The sequence below is a fragment of the Mya arenaria genome, chromosome 9, assembly GCF_026914265.1.
Source record: "Mya arenaria isolate MELC-2E11 chromosome 9, ASM2691426v1".
Lineage (NCBI taxonomy): Eukaryota > Metazoa > Mollusca > Bivalvia > Myida > Myidae > Mya > Mya arenaria.
In genome coordinates, this window is record NC_069130.1 from 30871647 (window position 1) to 30890282 (window position 18636).

At 34.7% G+C, this 18636-nt stretch overlaps 1 protein-coding gene across 3 annotated transcripts in view; it reads right to left on the reverse strand.

Moving 5' to 3' along the window:
- Positions 1 to 18636, reverse strand: part of LOC128203721 (uncharacterized) — a 114807-nt gene that overhangs the window by 39377 nt on the left and 56794 nt on the right. For all 3 annotated transcript variants that reach the window (XR_008256021.1, XM_052905254.1, XM_052905256.1), the window contains exon 5: positions 5387 to 5534. Coding sequence is in view for 2 of the 3 variants with exons in the window: in XM_052905254.1 (XP_052761214.1) it covers positions 5387 to 5534 (148 nt within the window). In the remaining variant the exon portion in view is untranslated. The remainder of the gene's footprint in view (positions 1 to 5386; positions 5535 to 18636) is intronic.

Below are 18636 nucleotides of genomic sequence, written 5' to 3' on the forward strand. Positions count from 1 at the left end.
TATTACAGGCTTCAAGCACTTGCACACATATGGACTGACAAATGTATATTGTAGTCACTTCTTTTTTTTCACTTTCAATGCATTCCTGGTCTTCACTGGTTTTCCATGCTCAAGACAGGTCTGGTAAATCTGACGAACTATGCCCAACTCCTCTATCACGCGTTTGAGGTCTTCGTTTTCAGCCAGCTCCGTGTCCCCACATTGGAAGCAAACATTGTCAAACTGCATCGTTTTTCCTGGAAATGTTAGATGTTTTGTGTTGACATAACAAAGCAGGCAGTATCACCATATTATACATATATTAATATTTAACAATAAAAAGGCTAAGCATATAAACATGTTTGAATATAGCTGGTCTGCTTGCCGGATACAGACAGTACTGTCATAAGTTTGATACATTTCCACAATTGCTTCTTTCTGCTCCGCTTACTTCTGTATTTGCTAGGACTAATATATCTTGCAACATATTAAAAAATAATGTTACCTGCATAATATGCAGCCTCCATCAAAGAATTACAGTTGATTTTCTACTTAACGATGCTTGTATTATGGTAGACACCAGCGTGAAATAATGGATTTCTGCATGCATACACAAGTTCTTCCAGTACCCGCATTACCAACCTCTTTTCGGCAGAGGAAAGCTTTTTGGCCTTGTAAACCACACGCTGCTTGCTACTCTCTGCAATTAGGAAAATTGTTCACTTTGGCTCAGATTGGAAAAGTTAGCATTATAATGTTGTCATAAACATGTATAATAAAATAAGAAATATGTCAATCTAAATGACAAAAGAATAAACAAGTATCCCTGAATGCTCAATGTTGTAGCTACGCACCAGGTGCACTTTTCCTTACAATGTTTACTTCATTGCAAACTGATAATTTGGCACTCTTTGTCAAATAAAACTGTCCATGTACCAACGTGTCATAAATTAAATAGGGGTGAATCATATAGATGCGTGACATTAGCCCGATTACTAGGCCAACATTTATAGCAGTGGCATCTAAACTACAGCGTGGTGAAGATATGTTAATTCTGGACTATTCTTCAACAAAACTAATAACAAATTTATATTTGTATCTTCTTAATTCTGGATTATTTTTTGTTTAAAACTGATATCATGTTGATGCATACCCAAATATAAATTCTTTCAATACCCAGAATTCGGTGTTGATCGCAGTTTCCACGTCATCATCAGCTGCCCGATCTACTTGGACATCCTTGTCAGCTAGAAAATCTGCTAAGAATTGCGATAATGTAATCTGCAGATCGATTATTTTGATACAAGTTTCTTCCCTGAGATTTAAAACAGTTTTTGTACGAAAAGAAATGATACTGCGCCATGTTGCAGACAGATAAAAAAGTCGTAAGTGATCTCCCTTGACGAGCGAAAACACGTCGTAACAACTCGGCCTTTTCCGGCACGCTCGGAAGAAGCCGAGTGAGGTCCGAATGCCTTACCACAAAGGGAAATAATTGCTTCGGGGAAAAATTAAGTGACGATTTGTTTTCTCTTTTGCTCCTAATTTACAAGCTCGGCGGATGAATTGAAAATAAAACATATCATGATCTCTTTTATTTCTATTTCATTTTCACAGAAATTAGGGTCGGCGGGTTTGTAAATCATTTAATTAAAAAAATGATGGCCTATGCTCTAAAAATCAAATATCAGAACACATTCAGCACCTTCCACTAATATCATTGCTTCTTCCATCTAGGTCAACATCACCTTCCATTGTAGTTTAGAATAATCTACATGAAGTTTACAATAATCTACATGAAGTTCAATGGAAAAGTCTGATTATTAAATTTATCATTAAGTAAAAATGAAATTTCTTCTAAAGAATGAAGTGTATAATAATTATTTGAATCTATGAACCTGAAAAAAGAACAATAATTACCTTAGAAGTGACTATGTTGAAGACTTAATAAAATTTAAAATCTATTCCCTTGTTACTGAAAATAGAAAGTAGTGGAATCTCCAACAAAAAGGGAGACCATATAGCAAGACTTGCTGCCCTTGCTTCAAGAATAAACTTTACATAACTATTAGATTTTAACATTTTGTTGTTGTTGTTGTCGTTGTTGTTGTTGTTGATAAATCATGACCCCTGGTTGTATTTTTGTAGAGGGTCACCCAAGGAAGCTTTCTGTAAAGTTTAATTGAATTTGGACTGGTAGTTTTAGACGAGATGTTTTTTTAAAGCAAAATAGGAAGTTGGCCATTTTGCTGTTGTTGCTGTTGTTGTTGATCAATCGTGACCCCTTGTTGTATTTTTGTAGAGGGTCACCCAAGGAAGCTTCATGTAAAGTTTCATTAAATTTGGAGCAGTAGTTTCAGAGGAGATGTTTTTAAAGCAAAACAGGAAATCGGCCATTTTGTTGTTGTTGTTGTTGATCAATCGTGACCCCTTGTTGTATTTTTGTAGATGGTCACCCATGGAAGCTTCCTATAAAATTTCACTGAATTTAGCCAAGTAGTTTCAGAGGAGAAGTTTTTTAAGCAATTGTTGACGGACGGACAGATGGACACTGGACAAAGACCAATCACAATAGCTCACCTTGAGCACTTCGTGCTCTGGTGAGCTAAAAAAAACAGAAATCTTTTCCTGGGGCTCCTCTGGTTACATCGTTGGAGTTGTTTTGGATTCATCTTTCAACTGAAGATTGTTGAGCATGCTGGTAGTCAGTGAATTTTTTGGCTAAGTTTTGGGCTGAATATTGGCTGTTTCCAATCGTTAAAAAGCCCCGAGATCCATCTTTCCCAAAAATCAGCAGTCTTTCCTCCCAAAATATTTCATTTTCCCCGTATTTCCTGAATTTCTGTTACCAAGAATTAAAACCTACAAAGTTAATTTCAAAATTTTAATGAAGTTACTCCCATTCTATACATTTTTGGGGAGTAAACTTTTAGAGAATATCTGTCCTTCTGTCCGGGAAAAACTTTGGTCTGGGTAACCCAAAATTATATATGTGCTGATATTTGTTTAAAGTCTTTTTTTTATGGGAATATTTTGCAGGACGCAGCGTTATTCTTATCCTTCTGTTTTAATTTTCAGTTTACTTTCCATTTTGCGGAATGTGAAATGTATATTCAATATGACAATTACAGTACACTCAACGAGTTAGACCCACTTTCCTCGCTCACTCCGAGGGATAAAGTCGATGATCGGGGGTTTCCTCCGAGGGTAAAACTGTTGCCCTCGTTAAAATCCCCCCCCCACGAGTTCCTCCGAGTGGCTGGCTTACCGCCGAGTTTAATATGAACGATAGCATTGAGAATCGTCCGAATTATGATCCCGCAGCGGAACTCCGAGTCTAATCAGATAAGCAAGAAATCATTCTTGTTTAAAAGTTATTTATTTTTATGCTTATCCACATTGTTAAGCGTAAAAGATTCTTACCAGTACATGTACCAACATTTAATTTGTATTTATGTCTGTAAACACCAATTGAATATTGTCTTGAATTATAAACATTGAATCATTAAAGTATATCCACTTAGTTATTGCATCATAAAGCAGCCGACTTTTTACAAGATTCTGAACCATGACCTCTTACGTCAAGCGCGTGATCAATACAATGTAGAATATACTATTTATTATTGGTGGTTAAAAATAGCTATGATGTTTCATGAAATTTTCCACAGAAAATGAGGCAAGAAGGCCTTCAAAACCATGCGCTGTGAATTTTGAACGCATGTTTGACCTCCTGATTTTCCGAAAATGTGTAACCTAGATTTTCTCGGAAGAAATGTGTTACTCAGTCATTAGCAAAAACATGTTTATAAGATGCATGTGCAACTAGTGAAATACGACTGCATTCTTGTGGTAAGCTAACTTCATGCAAAACGGACGGAGGAAAAATAATAATAGCAATTTACTGGAGCCGTCGTAATCGGTTGAAAATCTTAATAAAATAAATATAACTGTAGCGTAGATTCTTATCTAGTGTCCGCAGAGTTTCGCGGAGTTAACCCCTCAGAGGAACGCCGAGTTCGTTATTCTTCGGTCGACTGATCACCCTCCGAGGGCCTTAAATTCAAACTCCGAGGAACGCGGACAGTCGATAAAATTATTGTGTTGGCCGCGACAGCAAAAATCCACGGAGGGAAACGGAAAGTGGGTCTAACTCGTTGAGTGTACTGTAGTGCCAAAGTAAATGGATTATAGTATATATTATTCAGTAAACAACAGCAGTTTCACAGCTTCAAAGGAAATAATTATTTATGTTTGTTAAAGTATCTCAATGTTTTGTAGTCATATATTTAGTTCTAAATAATGACATACAGCATATCTGCCGTCGTTCGAACGGCAGTCGTTCGGAAACCGGCGGTCCCTCAAGGTTGAAGCTTAGTCCTGAACATTTTCCTTCTTTTTTCATACAAAATATAACGACGTTGCGTCGAAACCTAAATAAGTCGAGGATCGAGCACAATAGCCGTCCCAAAAAAACAAATCATGCACAAAACCTTAAGACTCCTCGAGGTCATAATTTCACACTTTTCCTGGCAAGCGTTCCAACATCAATTGCTAGGTGTTAATATTTTCGTAAAGGGAAAGAATTGCAGACAGTTGAAAGGAAATTTGATAAGGTGTGAAAAACCATTTATCACTGTTTATGCTTGTCTGCTATTAGTTTATATGAGCATTTGAGAAAATAGTTATGATTATAATATGCACTGTCATATTTCAATGTTGCTTGTTTAGAAAATGTGCTTTTTTGTTAAAATAAACTTTACTATTTATTGTTTGTTTTTTTACATTTTTATATTTAGTATATGACAGCCTTTGCACATATCAGAGATTTCCATAACGCAATGCATAATCGGTGGCAAAGTAAACATTTGGTTAAATAAACCACATATTCTGGCAAGATGGAGGGACAATGCCAAATCTATATTCCTCCACTAAAAACTTTTAATAATATATATTTTCATTTTTGGCATGTTATTCTGACTTGAAAAGTTTAAAATATAGAACAGCTTAATCTAAAGATAGAAGTGTTCTAGGGTTTGTTGAACTCTGCATTCTTAAGAAATTTGAGGCAAAGATAACTTTTTGAACTATAATAGCAGAAAATAGTGATTTGTTAAGAAATTAATTCAAGAAATTTTACAATGAATATATGCTTGATTTTAGGTATAATGGTATATCAAGTAACAATCTCTAGAGGTAGGAAGGGCTTATAATTTATTTGTTGTTGCTTTTCATTCTATAGAGTTACAATTCAAGAGTATGTTTACATTATGATGTTGGAGTTCCTAGTTAATTCCCTTTGATTTTCCGCCAAAGCACATTGATAAGATCAAAAAATCTCTTTGGCTGATTTGATTACATTATTGAATATTTACTTTGATTATTCGTAAATTCCAGCAAACAGCATTACCAAGTTAAGCCCAAAGGATAGTTTTGCGAGCAATTCAGCTGTCTTCTGTAACTGTTTATCCAGGTCCTCCTGCTCTTCAAACCTGATTGCATCCAGTTGTATCTCTTCAAATGCTTTGATCAGCTCATCTTGGTCCTTGTAATAAGACCTGCAATATATTTGATAAACACTGGAACCTGATCAACTCATCAACTGAAAGTGCTTTTATTGTATTCTTTTGCACACTATTTATAATTTTAATTCAGCAATTTAGGCTATAGAAAGTAAAATTTCTATAGTATCAGATGTTTGAAAGGCCACAGACAGACTACAAGATCAATTCAGCTCTCTTTTCAAGTTCAGGGCTTCTCTCAGATGACCAATTAAAACAATAAATGTTCAGGAGCTGTCTTTGATGGCTTAAAGACCAAAAACAATATATGTTCAGGAGCTGTCTCTGATGTTTGAAAGACCAGTTAAAACAATACATGTTCAGGAGCTGTCTCTGATGTTTGAAAGACCAATTAAAACAATAAATGTTCAGGAGCTGTCTCTGATGTTTGAAAGACCAATTAAAACAATACATGTTCAGGAGCTGTCTTTGATGTTTGAAGGACCAAAAACAATACATGTCCAGGAGCGGTCTCTGATGTTTAAAGGACCAATTTAACAATACATGTTCAAGAGCTGTCTTTGATCTTTGAAGGACCAAAACAATGCATGCTCACGAGCGTTCATTGACTTTTGAAGGACCACAAACAAAACATGTTCTAGATCAGATTCCAATGTTTCAAAGACCACAAACCATACATGTTCAAATAAGCTGTCTTCCTTCTTTAAAAAACCACAAATAATACATATTCAGGAGCTGTCTTCGATGTTTAAAAGTCCACAAACAAAACATGTTCAGGAGCTGTCTCTGATGTTTGAAGGACCACAAACAATGCATGTTCAGGAACTGTCTCTCTGATGTTCGAAAGACCACAAACAATGCATGTTCAGAAGGTGTCTCTGATTTTGCAGGATGGAATGGTACTGGACAATGGGTTAATAGTCGGTGACCTTCACTTGCAGGATAGAATGGTACTGGACAATGCATTAATAGATAGTGACCTTAAGTAATAGTCAGTGACCTTCACTTCCAGGATGAAATGGTACTGGACAATGCGTTTATAGTCGGTGACCTTCACTTGCAGGATGGAATGGTACTGGACAATGCGTTAATAGTTGGTGACCTTCACTAATATTCGAATGCAAACCTGATGCTGAACTGGAGCAATTCAAGGAAGAGGTCTGCGAAACAACATTTAATGCAACCAATGCCTTCTAGCTGTTGATGTATTAAGGGAGGGAATTTCCAAAGAAAGAAAATCAGATTGTAAATGTGAAGTATTAAACCTGATTTGGAAACATGTCAAGGAGAAAGTTGCACAAATCCTTGCAGTCTTCTGTAGTCCATAAACCACTCTTAAATTGTTTAATTGTTCAGACACGGGAATATCTTCTATGCTCTACTGGCTGGGTTTGTGTGGTCAATATTACTTAAGAAGTGTGCGAGGTCATCATTGTAATGTTATGTTTAGAAAGGAAGACGAAAAAGACTTGCAATTTTTTAACTGTTTAATTTATACGTAAGATTGCATAAATGTGTAATGCAACTTGTTACCCCCAGGGCAGTGCCAATTTTGCCCAAGGGGCATAAGTTGAACAAGCATGGTAGTGGACCACTAAATTAAGCCTTGTTCAAAATAGCAAGGATCTGCATAGCTGTTCCAGACAAAAAGGTTTTTAACATTTCCCAATTTAAGTAGAACACATCTGTCAACCCAGGGGCATGGCCAGTAATGACCCCAGGGGCATAATTTGAACAAACATTCACAAACAATTGTGACTTTAAATGTAAATTAAGCCAAAAATATACTTTGCTTATGTAGACTTAACTAAAAATAGATTTAGCTAAACAATAGCAATTTTTAAACTTTAAAGACCCATAATTAGTGTTGGGAATCGGACAGAAAAATTACTATTGATAATTGGTTTATGAAACCGATCAATGATCGATTATTAATCCATCTTTGGTCATCATATTTAAGGCATACAATTACAGTATATGCACCAGTGTTCCCTTACAATATTGTTTGTACATTTCTTTGTATAAATTACATTATATATTCAGAACGCACCTTTCTTTTAGTGTTTACAAGTTACTATTACAGAACATGAGACCACAGGCTCTATTTTTTGTCTTACATTTAGTTTTGTATACATGTGTAAAATAAACACAGAGAAAGATATCAATTTCTTTTAACTAGAACTCTGCGAGTCGGATGTGTCGCCTGACGAATTATTTACTGTCAACATTATAGCTGTTAATTTGGCATTTTTTTCATTTATAGACAATGATGTTGCCATTTAACTTTCAAGTGTTGGTGGCATTTGAACTGAGTTTCAGGTTGATACCTCCTATAGTTTACGAGATATGCCACGGACAAAACCTAAGCATGAAAATTAACAAAGGGCAATAACTCTAAAAATATGGCAGCAAGAGTTACGGTTCTTGTGCACTGCACTTGCCCTCAATGAGATCTATCTAGCTATGAAGTTTCAAGTTGATACCTCTTATATTCTTCAAGATATGCCGTGGACAAAACTTTAAGCATGAAAATTAACAAAGGGCAATAACTCTCAACATATAGATGCAAGAGTTACGGCTTTTGTGCACTGCACTTTCCCTCAATCAGATATACCTATGGAATAAGTTTCAGGTTGATACCTCCTATAGTTTACGAGATATGCCACGGACAAAACCTAAGCAAGAAAATTAACAAAGGGCAATAACTCTAAAAATATGGCAGCAAGAGTAACGGTTCTTGTGCACTGCACTTTCCCTCAATGAGATCTATCTAGCTATGAAGTTTCAAGTTGATACCTCTTATATTCTTCAAGAAATGCCCTGGACAAAACTTTAAGCATGAAAATTAACAAAGGGCAATAACTTTAAAACTAAGAAAGCAAGAGTTACTGTTATTATGCACTGCACTTGCCCTCCATGAGATCTATCTACATATGAAGTTTCAAGTTGATAACTCTTATATTCTACAAGATATGCCCTGGACAAAACTTTAAGCATGAAAAATAACAAAGGGCAATAACTCTAAAAATATGGTGGCAAGAGTAACAGTTATTGTGCACTGCACTTGCCCTCAATTAGATCTATCTACATATGAAATTTCAAGTTGTTACCACTAATAGTTTAGGAGATATACCCCGGACAAGCGAAAATGGGACGCGGTACAGCCGCCGATGCCGACGCCGCCGACAAAAGTAACCCCTATATGTCGTCTTTTCATGCGACACAAAAATCAGTCAGTAACAAGTACAACAATCAGGTGAATATTCTGTATGTTTTACAATAACATTTTCTTTCAGAAAACTAAGAAAACTAAATTTTTACATGGTTAGGAGTAAACGGTAACATGATATACAATCACTTTAATACCACAACCAAGAGAAGTTGAGAACCAATCCTTTAGCAGTTTAAGTACAAAGAAAACGTGTAATAAGGTACTGTAGTGACTTATTGACTTTATAAAATATTATAACATAACTTAACATAGTAACACCTTAACATTTCAACATAAATTAACATTAACCAGAAAAAGAAAGTTAGTCGGCAACGGTTACGTTCCTTGTTTCTGTTATCGATTGTTCAAATTTCACTTTCGATTGTCGCCGACGTAGGCTTTTCCGATCAATTGTTGATTATAACCGATCATCGGCACAACACTACCCATAATCTAGGCATGCATGGGCGGATCTGGTTTTTTTTTTTAAAGGAACCCAGCTGTAATTAATATCTAAATACTGTACAAGTTTTGTCAAGATACAATAGAAACTGAAGACTGTAGCGTGTTCAAAAGCAATTGTTCACAGACACACTGATTTCTGAATACTTTCAAGGCCCATAAGCTAGGCATGCATGGGCGGATCTGGTTGGTTTTCAAATAGAACCAACCTTTTATGAATATCTGAATACTATACAAGTTTCATCAAGATACAATCAAAACTGAAGACTGTATCATGTTCGCAAGCATTTTTTACACAATAGCATTTTTTTATACTATCAAGGCCCATAATCTAATCATTTCAAGGCCCATAATCTAGGCATGCATAGGCAGATCTAGCTGGTTTTCGAAAGGAACCAAGCTCTAATGGATATCCAAATACTGTACAAGTTTCATCGAGATACAATCAAAACTGAAGACTGTATCGTGTTAACAAGCAATTGTTTACACAATAGCATTTTTTTATAATATCAAGGCCCATAATCAAGGCATGCATAGGCGGATACAGCTGGTTTTCGAAAGAAACCAAGCTCTAATGGATACGTAGATACTGTACAAGTTTCATCGAGATACAATCAAAACTGAAGGCTGTATCATGTTAACAAGGAATTGTTTACAGGCAAACTGATTTTTTATACTATCAAGGCCCATAATCTAGGCATGCATGGGCGAATCTGGTTTTCGAAAGGAACCGAGCTCTAATGAATATGTAGATACTGTACAAGTTTCATCGAGATACAATCAAAACTGAAGGCTGTATCATGTTAACAAGGAATTGTTTACAGGCAAACTGATTTTTGGACGGTGCCCCTCAGGGCCTGTCCTAAGTAGGCACATCAGCTGATCCAACTACCAGCCAAAGCAGGCCAGTGCGCTCAGTAAATAGTTCGTATCATTGTTTTGAATACACAGCTGATTTAAATTGGCTGTTACATAGTTTTTTTCTAAAATATCTGGGCGAAAAGTGAGAGAAGTGGGTCATGTATAATTTATTGACAATTGGTACTCAAATCAAATAATTATATTGATAAATCATTTCGCCAATATCGACATCTACATGTAAATAGTTCCACTACCTTAATATCAAACTGCATTCGGAACTCCTCGGCCATTTTATCGAAAAAATGGCCAAAGAGCTCCGAATGATCAGCTGACATGAAAAATAAATCTGTAAATGTTTCGAACTGAATACTGAAGAACATTGTTGCTAAACAGAATTAATTCAATACTTTGAACTATCGAAATATTTTAAAATATATATATCATACTGTAGACTCTTTAAGTAGAATCATCAAAATATGATGTGTTAATGGCATGACCCAAAATGACCCGGTTTATCCAAGATGGCGGACAAATCAACACATGTCCGTGGAATTTCCGATGTCAAATGGAATTTAAGGCATCAAACTTAAGAGTTTTACAATAGTGCTAACACTGCGGAAAATGGTTGAATATACGGGAAAGAACGGTCCCGTACATCTTGAATATACGGGCGTGTTCCGACACGTATATCCAACGTGTATGGACCCCGTATATTAATACGTATACGGAACACCACGTGTACAGACTTCCGTTTATCCATTCCCGTATCTTTGGATATACGGAGATATTTTAATTTCGAGAAAAAAAATATGCAATTTTTTTATGTTGTTTAGCGTGTTTTTGAAGAAATACACATTTTATCCATAGAATGTTTTGACAAAATATATATGGATATACGGACCCCGTACATGCATTGTGTACGGGATGGATGTACGGACCCCGTACATGCAACGTGTACAGGATGGATGTAAGGACCCTGTACACTCAACGTGTACGGGATTGATATACGGACCCCGCACATGCAACGTGTACAGGATTGATATACGGACCCCGTACATGCAACGTGTACGGGATGGATATTCGAACGTCATACAACGTATACGGGATGGATATACGGACACCATACTACGTATACGGGATGGATATATGGACCCCGTACATGCAACGTATACGGGATGAATATATGGACCCCGTACACGCAACGTGTACGGGATGAATATACGGAGCCCGTACATGCAACATGTAGGGGATGGATATACAGAGCCCGTACACGCAACGTGTACGGGATGGATATACGGACCTCGTACACCCAACGTGTATGGGATGAATATACGGACCCCGTACACGCAACGTGTACGGGATGGATATAGGACTCCGTACAGGCAACGTGTACGGGATGGATATACGGACCCCGTACACGGATGAATGTACTGACCTTATACGGGATGGACAAAGAAAGGGTTTGACCGCGTTAGACACGAATGATAAGAAATAACAAATACATGCTGTTTTTATAAAACATTATTTATAGACATAGGAAAAACTACTATTTATTTAAATTCATAAGATTTAAAAATATCATGTTTGAGTAATCAATGTTTAATGTCATTCTAGATCTGCCTTAACATAATCATTTCATTGTGGTATTTGCTCAAACAAAATGTTGTATGATTAAAATTCCACTGTCTTGTCAAACAACAATTTATACAGGCTGTTAAAACAAACATCCAGAAAACATTACACAACTAATACGAGTTCCATTCCGCGATTTCTTGGCTTCAGGCATTAGGTCAAATTGCGCACGGACATCAGGTCACTGAAAAAAGAAATTATACAGACACAACAAGCTTATGGCGTACAGACATTTGAAATGCAGATTTGATATAATACAGCAATATGGCAAATTCATCACCATGAAGTTAGAAAACCCTGTGATAGAAAAACCATTAGAAAATGTGACACAAATTATATATGTCTATGTCTAGACTTGTTAAAAATGCACTCTCAAAGAATTAAAAACTGTAATCTTTGGCAGTTTTTTAGCAATTGACTGTGATCTTTGTGCTTGATTTGAAGGAATTTATACAAAAGTTAGCTAAATCTGAGACAAAATATTTTATGTCAAAACGGTCAATCAGAGGGAGTGCAGCTCTAAAAAATTCAACCAGTCCATTCCCAGATGTGATGATAATGCATAAACATAAATCTATGTTGTACATGACATTTCTATGAAAAATTGTCAATGTATGCCAACTAATATTTAATCAAAGTAAATTCAATACATAGCTTGTATTAATTCATAAAGGCATACATATTTATTATTTTGTTTCCCCTCAAAATTGTACCAGCGAGCCAAAAATTGTCTAATGTCAAAATGTCAAACCTTTTAGATTGCCATCTTTATTCTGATGTGCATTTATTCTAATTAAAAGATATTTTAAGCTCACAATGCTGTACCTTAATTAAAATACCAAACCCACATTTCATCAGAATTAAAGTTTATCCGGTTGTTCAATGGTTCACGTTCGAATTATAAATACCTATGCACGGTTCACAGACATTATAACTAACTAATAATCGGTGTCCCATCAAAAAATAAATAACAATCATATCTTATAGTATGCTAGCTCGTAGTCTTACCTCATTATTGTTGGGTATTCTTCCTTGTTGTTATTTGGCTCATGTAATGACACAGATGATATCGATTCTCGCGCTTTCTGCATCCCGCTGTTACGATTGGCTATTGATTATACGCTCTCTATTGGTTTAATGACCAGCAGCTAAATATGGGCTGAAACTTACCCATTTCTTGAAAATTTAAACTAAATATTAAAATTGTTTTATTTACTATTATTATTATTATTTTTATTATAATTGTCCGTTCTTCGACTTTTTCTAAAAATAGAATGTGACAAGGTTGCAAGAATGTGACGAGGTTGCAAGAAATGTGACGAGGTTGTCACACTTAAGACTTAATTACTTTTTAACGGATCAAATGAGACATTTGTTTTATAAATCGTATATACTTCCTATGTTTGACTATTGTTGTAGTGTTTGGGGGAAAAGCAAGCTAACGCATACGAAACGAATAACCATGCTTCAAAAAAGAGCTGCTAAAATTATTCTCTTTAAGCCTATTAGAACGCCATCGCATGAATTATTTAAACAATTAGAATGGCTTCAATTTGAATACCGTTGCAAATATCAAACGGCTGTTATGGTATATAAATCTATTAACAATCTTACACCGAGTTATATAAGAGACATTATAAAGTTATCAAACAATACAAGATATGGATTACGATCTTCTACGCGACAAGACATTGCCCACTTTCGACATAAAACTCAATACAAGAAACACTCGTTTGCATGCTACAGCGGGACAGTTTGGAACTCTTTACCAGAACGAATACGTAAATCGAACACGGAAAATACATTTAAAGCCTGCTGCAAGAAGTTCTTTTTACATCATCAATTGCAAAAACCGTTGTAAGAATTGTACGCATAATTCCATGACTATTGTTTTTTTTACATTATATATATCTCGATTAAGGTGTTAAATACATGTGTGACTGTCCTACTTACTCAGTTAATAAATTTTAATGATACGATTTGTTAACCTTTATGTACAAATTGATGTATTGTTCGGCATTGATCTTATAATTAATGTATTATATTCATGTTTCTTTATGTTTTCGTATAACATTTTAATACGTACCCTTTTGAAATAACATAAATTTATGCTTACGTTTTCATTCTAAGCATTTATGTGTGTGTGCGTGTGTATGTTCTTTCAGAAGGCCACATTGTAAATAAGTCGTGTGTTATGTTTTGTTTATAATATGATGCCTATGTCTTAATGTGTTACCTTCTTTAAATAAAGTTATTATTATTATTATTATTATTATTATTATTGTTATTATTATTATTATTATTATTATTATTATTATTATTGTTATTAGCTTAAATTGAAATTATTATAGTCGCATAAATATGCATAGCAAAAAAGAAAAATTGATGTTGTATGGCTAAAAGCCAAATTAAGCTGATTCTGAGACAAAACGTAAATAAGTAAAAATTGTCAAACTTAAGAGAGTGCAACTTTAAAGATAGGGCATCTTTATTGCAACTCCCTCATACCAATGGATAGGTTAGAGTCAACCGCTTTCAATGAAAATCATGCAAACTTGAAATTCATAATTATTGTTCTTGATTTTAATAAGTATTCAGTCTAATTTCTTTAAAAACAGATGCCTCTTATTTTATATATGACATCAGAGCGGATTTTATCAGCATTCTTCAAGTCAGTTGTCACAATTGTTTAAATACAATAATTAGTGAGATAAGGAAGCTGGCTATTTATATATGTACTTATTTTTCCTATGTATTTATTTTTCATTATTTCTATTTATATTTTATTCGGTTATTAAATTTCCCGCAGTCTGTCGAATTAATTAATAAGATTTAGAATTTGTGTGTTTTAGTTGTATTTCGTATAGTTTTATGACCCACTGGCCATGTGGTTTTTGCAGTACCGTTCATAGGTACCATGCTACTTTTCGACAGGCGTGCATCAATTGGTTCCCGCATTCAAAGCTGAATACGACAGCAAGTGTAAACTATACCTAGCATTATACACCGTCACATCACTCAGAAATATTTTCTACGTACGCGAACTGGGAGTAAGATTACACTATTATTAATAGTCCCAGACGCGAAGCGAGATATCTGATATTCTGAACACGCATTGTATATGTAATGAAAGTTAAAGACGAAATCTTATTCAGAATAGAAAACTGGTCATACAACTGCTGTTTCATTTTTGTTCAAACTCGGGAGTAACATATGCATTCAAAAAAGATGAATGAATACGGGTACAGGGTGATTTCACGTGAAATCCACTTTTTGAGACGTGAAATCCAACCATAACTCAACCATTTTTATCAAAAGATAAAATTTATTGTTTGCATATTGGAAAGTGCCTCATGAAGGGTTTATATTTTAAATTTGTCAAAAAATAAAGAAGTTAGAGCAATTTTTCGAAAATTGATCGGAATTCGAAGTGAAATCCAATTTTTGAGACATGAAATCCACTCATGTCTCATTTAAATTTAACAAATATTTCTTTTGGTTAAACAAATAATTGAAAAGGCTTCATAATAGGTTTATATTTCAAATTTTATTCGAATTTATCCCAAAGCAAGAAAGTTTAAGTTTAAACATATTTATTTTACAACGATTGTGAAACAAGTTATTACAACGTTATATTAATCACTCTCGTTGGCACGATTTTACGCGAGAGTGTGGTCTTGTATTGTGGGGGAAACCGGAGAACCCGGAGAAAACCCACTCGTCCGGCTTGGTGACCACAAACCAAACTCACATGCGCCCAAGCCGGGAATCGAACCCGGGTCGCCTAGGTGAGAAGCGAGTGCGCTAACCACTGCGCTAACCGGACAACCTAAGCAAGAAAGTTGTAGACATATTTTGTAAAAGATTGGAAATCGAAGTGAAATCCAGTTTTCGAGAAGTGAAATCCACTTTTTGAGACCTGAAATCCACTCATAACTCATTTATTTGTAAGAAATATTTATTTTTGTTGATCAAATAACCAAAAAGGATTCATAATAGGTTTATATCTCAAGTTTTATTTAAATTGATCAAAAAAAAAGAGAGTTGTTGATTGACATATTTTGTAAAAAGATCGGAAATCGAGTGTAATCCTTATTTCTTATTATATATAAATATCAGCAATAGTTAAATAAATTTATATTTTCAATTTAACGGATTACATAAGATTGATTTATGTCACTTAATGTTTATAGAAAATGCCATATCTATCAATTTGTCAATATATTAAATGCATTTTACCCCCCAATAAATTGTCCTATAACTAAATAAACATCGTCACTCGATATGCATGTCTACATGGTTCTGACTAAAAATAAGCCGCGATAGTAATAGCTGATTACGTTCACATACAAACGATTCTACTTTATTACCGGTAATATCCAATACATACCTGATTGTATTTATTTTCTTATACTAAAAAGATTTCCTTCTCCAAAATTGGATTTCACTTCGATTTCCGATCTTTTTTCAAAATATTTATAAATAAAATTTGAAATATAAACCTATTTTGAGGCCTATTGCATTTTATATGTTCAATTAAAACAATATTTGTTACAAAATAAATGTGTTATGAGTGGATTTCAAAATATTTGTTACAAAATAAATGTGTTATTATAAAATTTGAAATATAAATCAATTATGAAGCCTTTTCAATTATATGTTTAACAACAAAAAAATATTTGTAAAAATTAAATGAGTTATGATTGGATTTCACGTCTCAAAAAGTGGATTTCAATTATCAAAATTTGGATTTCACTTCGATGTCCGATCCTTTTTCGAACAATTGCTCTTACTTCTTCATTTTTTTACCAATTTCGAATGTTTTTGAAATATAAACCCCTTATGAGGCATTTTCTTATATGAACACAAAAAAGAAAAATTATTGATTAAAATAAATGAGTTATGAGTGGATTTCTCTTCTCCAAAACTGGATTTCACCTCGATTTCCGAAAAATTGCTCTAACTTCTCCATTTTTTTACCAATTTCAATAAAATTTGAAATCTAAACCCTTTTTGAGACACTTTCTAATAAATTTCCAAAAAAAAATTATTAATCAAAATAACTGAGTTCTGAGTAGATTTCACCTCGATTTCCGATCTATTTTCGAAAAATTGCTCTAACTTCTTCATTTTATGACCAATTTCACTAAAATTTGAAATATTAACCCTTTATGAGGCAGTTTTTTATCAGCATACAAAAACGCAAAAATATTTGTAAAAATTAGTGCGTTATGAGTGGATTTCACTTGTCGAAATCTGGATTTCACCTCGATTTCCGATCTATTTTTGAAAAAAATCGAAAAATTGCTCTAACTTCTTCATTTTTTGACCAATTTCAATTAAATTTGAAATATAAACCCTTCATGAGGCACTTTCCAATATGTATACAAAAAATAATTATTAATAATTAAAATGAATGAGTTCTGAGTGGATTTCACGTTTTGAGTGGATTTCACTTGAAATCCACTGGATTCCTGTATCACCCCGCACCGAATGAATACGCACTTCTTTTCTCACCTCGATCATGATCGTTTATGACCATTAATAATTAACCCCAAAATTTCAGAACGAAAAAGGTTTGTTATTTATTATTTTATCACGGTCAATAAGAATACATATTGTATAAAATTGATAAAATAATTATAATTCTTCAATCTATCTTTCAGCTTTAGTTTATGGAAAGTTAATTTTGTACAAAATTCATTTAAGTTCGTCGTTTGATTTTCGTTCAGTAGTAATCGTATTCGTACATCCATGTTGTTATGATGTTTGTGAACGGTTTGAGAAAGCAGACTGATGAAATCGTATTTTAATTAGTCTAAAGTAAGTATCATTATATGAGGTGGTTTATTATAAACTCATTATTTGGTAAAACATATGTAGCCGACCGGTTTATATTACCATTAAAGACCACAGTTACTTGATATTTGGACTGCAATTTTTGGCCCGTCGAGCGATTGGTCCCTAGGGTGATCTCTTGGACTGAGAATCATACAAAATGTGTTTTAGTACTCTATGATACACATAATAAACAAATAATAAACTTTTGATCGTTTATTTTTACATTTTAAATATTTTACAATTTCATACAATCATTATCATTCACAAGTTATGAAGGTTAGCAGATTTCGGGTTGAGACATATGTGTGGAAACGAGCTCAGATCTACATTTCGATAAAACAACTGTATACGTCGCATGCATGTTCAGAAGGAAGTTATCTCCAATCGCTCAGGTGCAATCGCTCAGCAAGCACAAACTAGTAGCGTATGTCCAAATACCAAGTAACTGTGTTAAAGACGGTATTACATGATTTAGATACGTTAACTGCAAAAACAAAGGAAGTAGGCAAGTTGCCGTGTGAAGAAAGCAGGTCAATGTGCTATTTACTATTGAGTAAATGCTATTTTGTTTACAGTCTGAAGTAGATCTTGATTGAAATTGTGTTTAAGCTGTCTTTAACAAATGTTTAAATCAGTGTTTGTGATATTTTTAATATGCTGATGTTGCAGGTTTCTTTTTAAGATATGCTAATTTGTACATTAGTCTAAAATAAGAGACTTGTTATGCACCAGTCAATGGTAACCATGGCCCCCAAGGTCCAGGGAATAGCCGGGACTTTGACTTTCGGTCCAGCCAACCCCGGGTAAAAGCCCCGTCCTGCGGGGACGAACTTATGGTAAAACCCTGGCCAAATACCCCCGCACCCCAGACACTCTGACGCCCAATCTCCGCTTAATTTGGCACTAAGACAAAACCACCGCGGTCACCAGGTCCTGCGGGGCCACCTGGTAAGTAAAAACACAGCCCTTTTCCCCGGCTATCCCTGGTATATCCCTGGACTTGGCGGGGGGGGGGGGGCATGGTTACAGTTGACTGGTGCGTTATACGGGATTCTTCCAATCCCTAATGTCTAAACGGGTTTGTGAAAAAACGGATGTGTTTGAAAAATATTAAAATTGAAATAAGTGAAG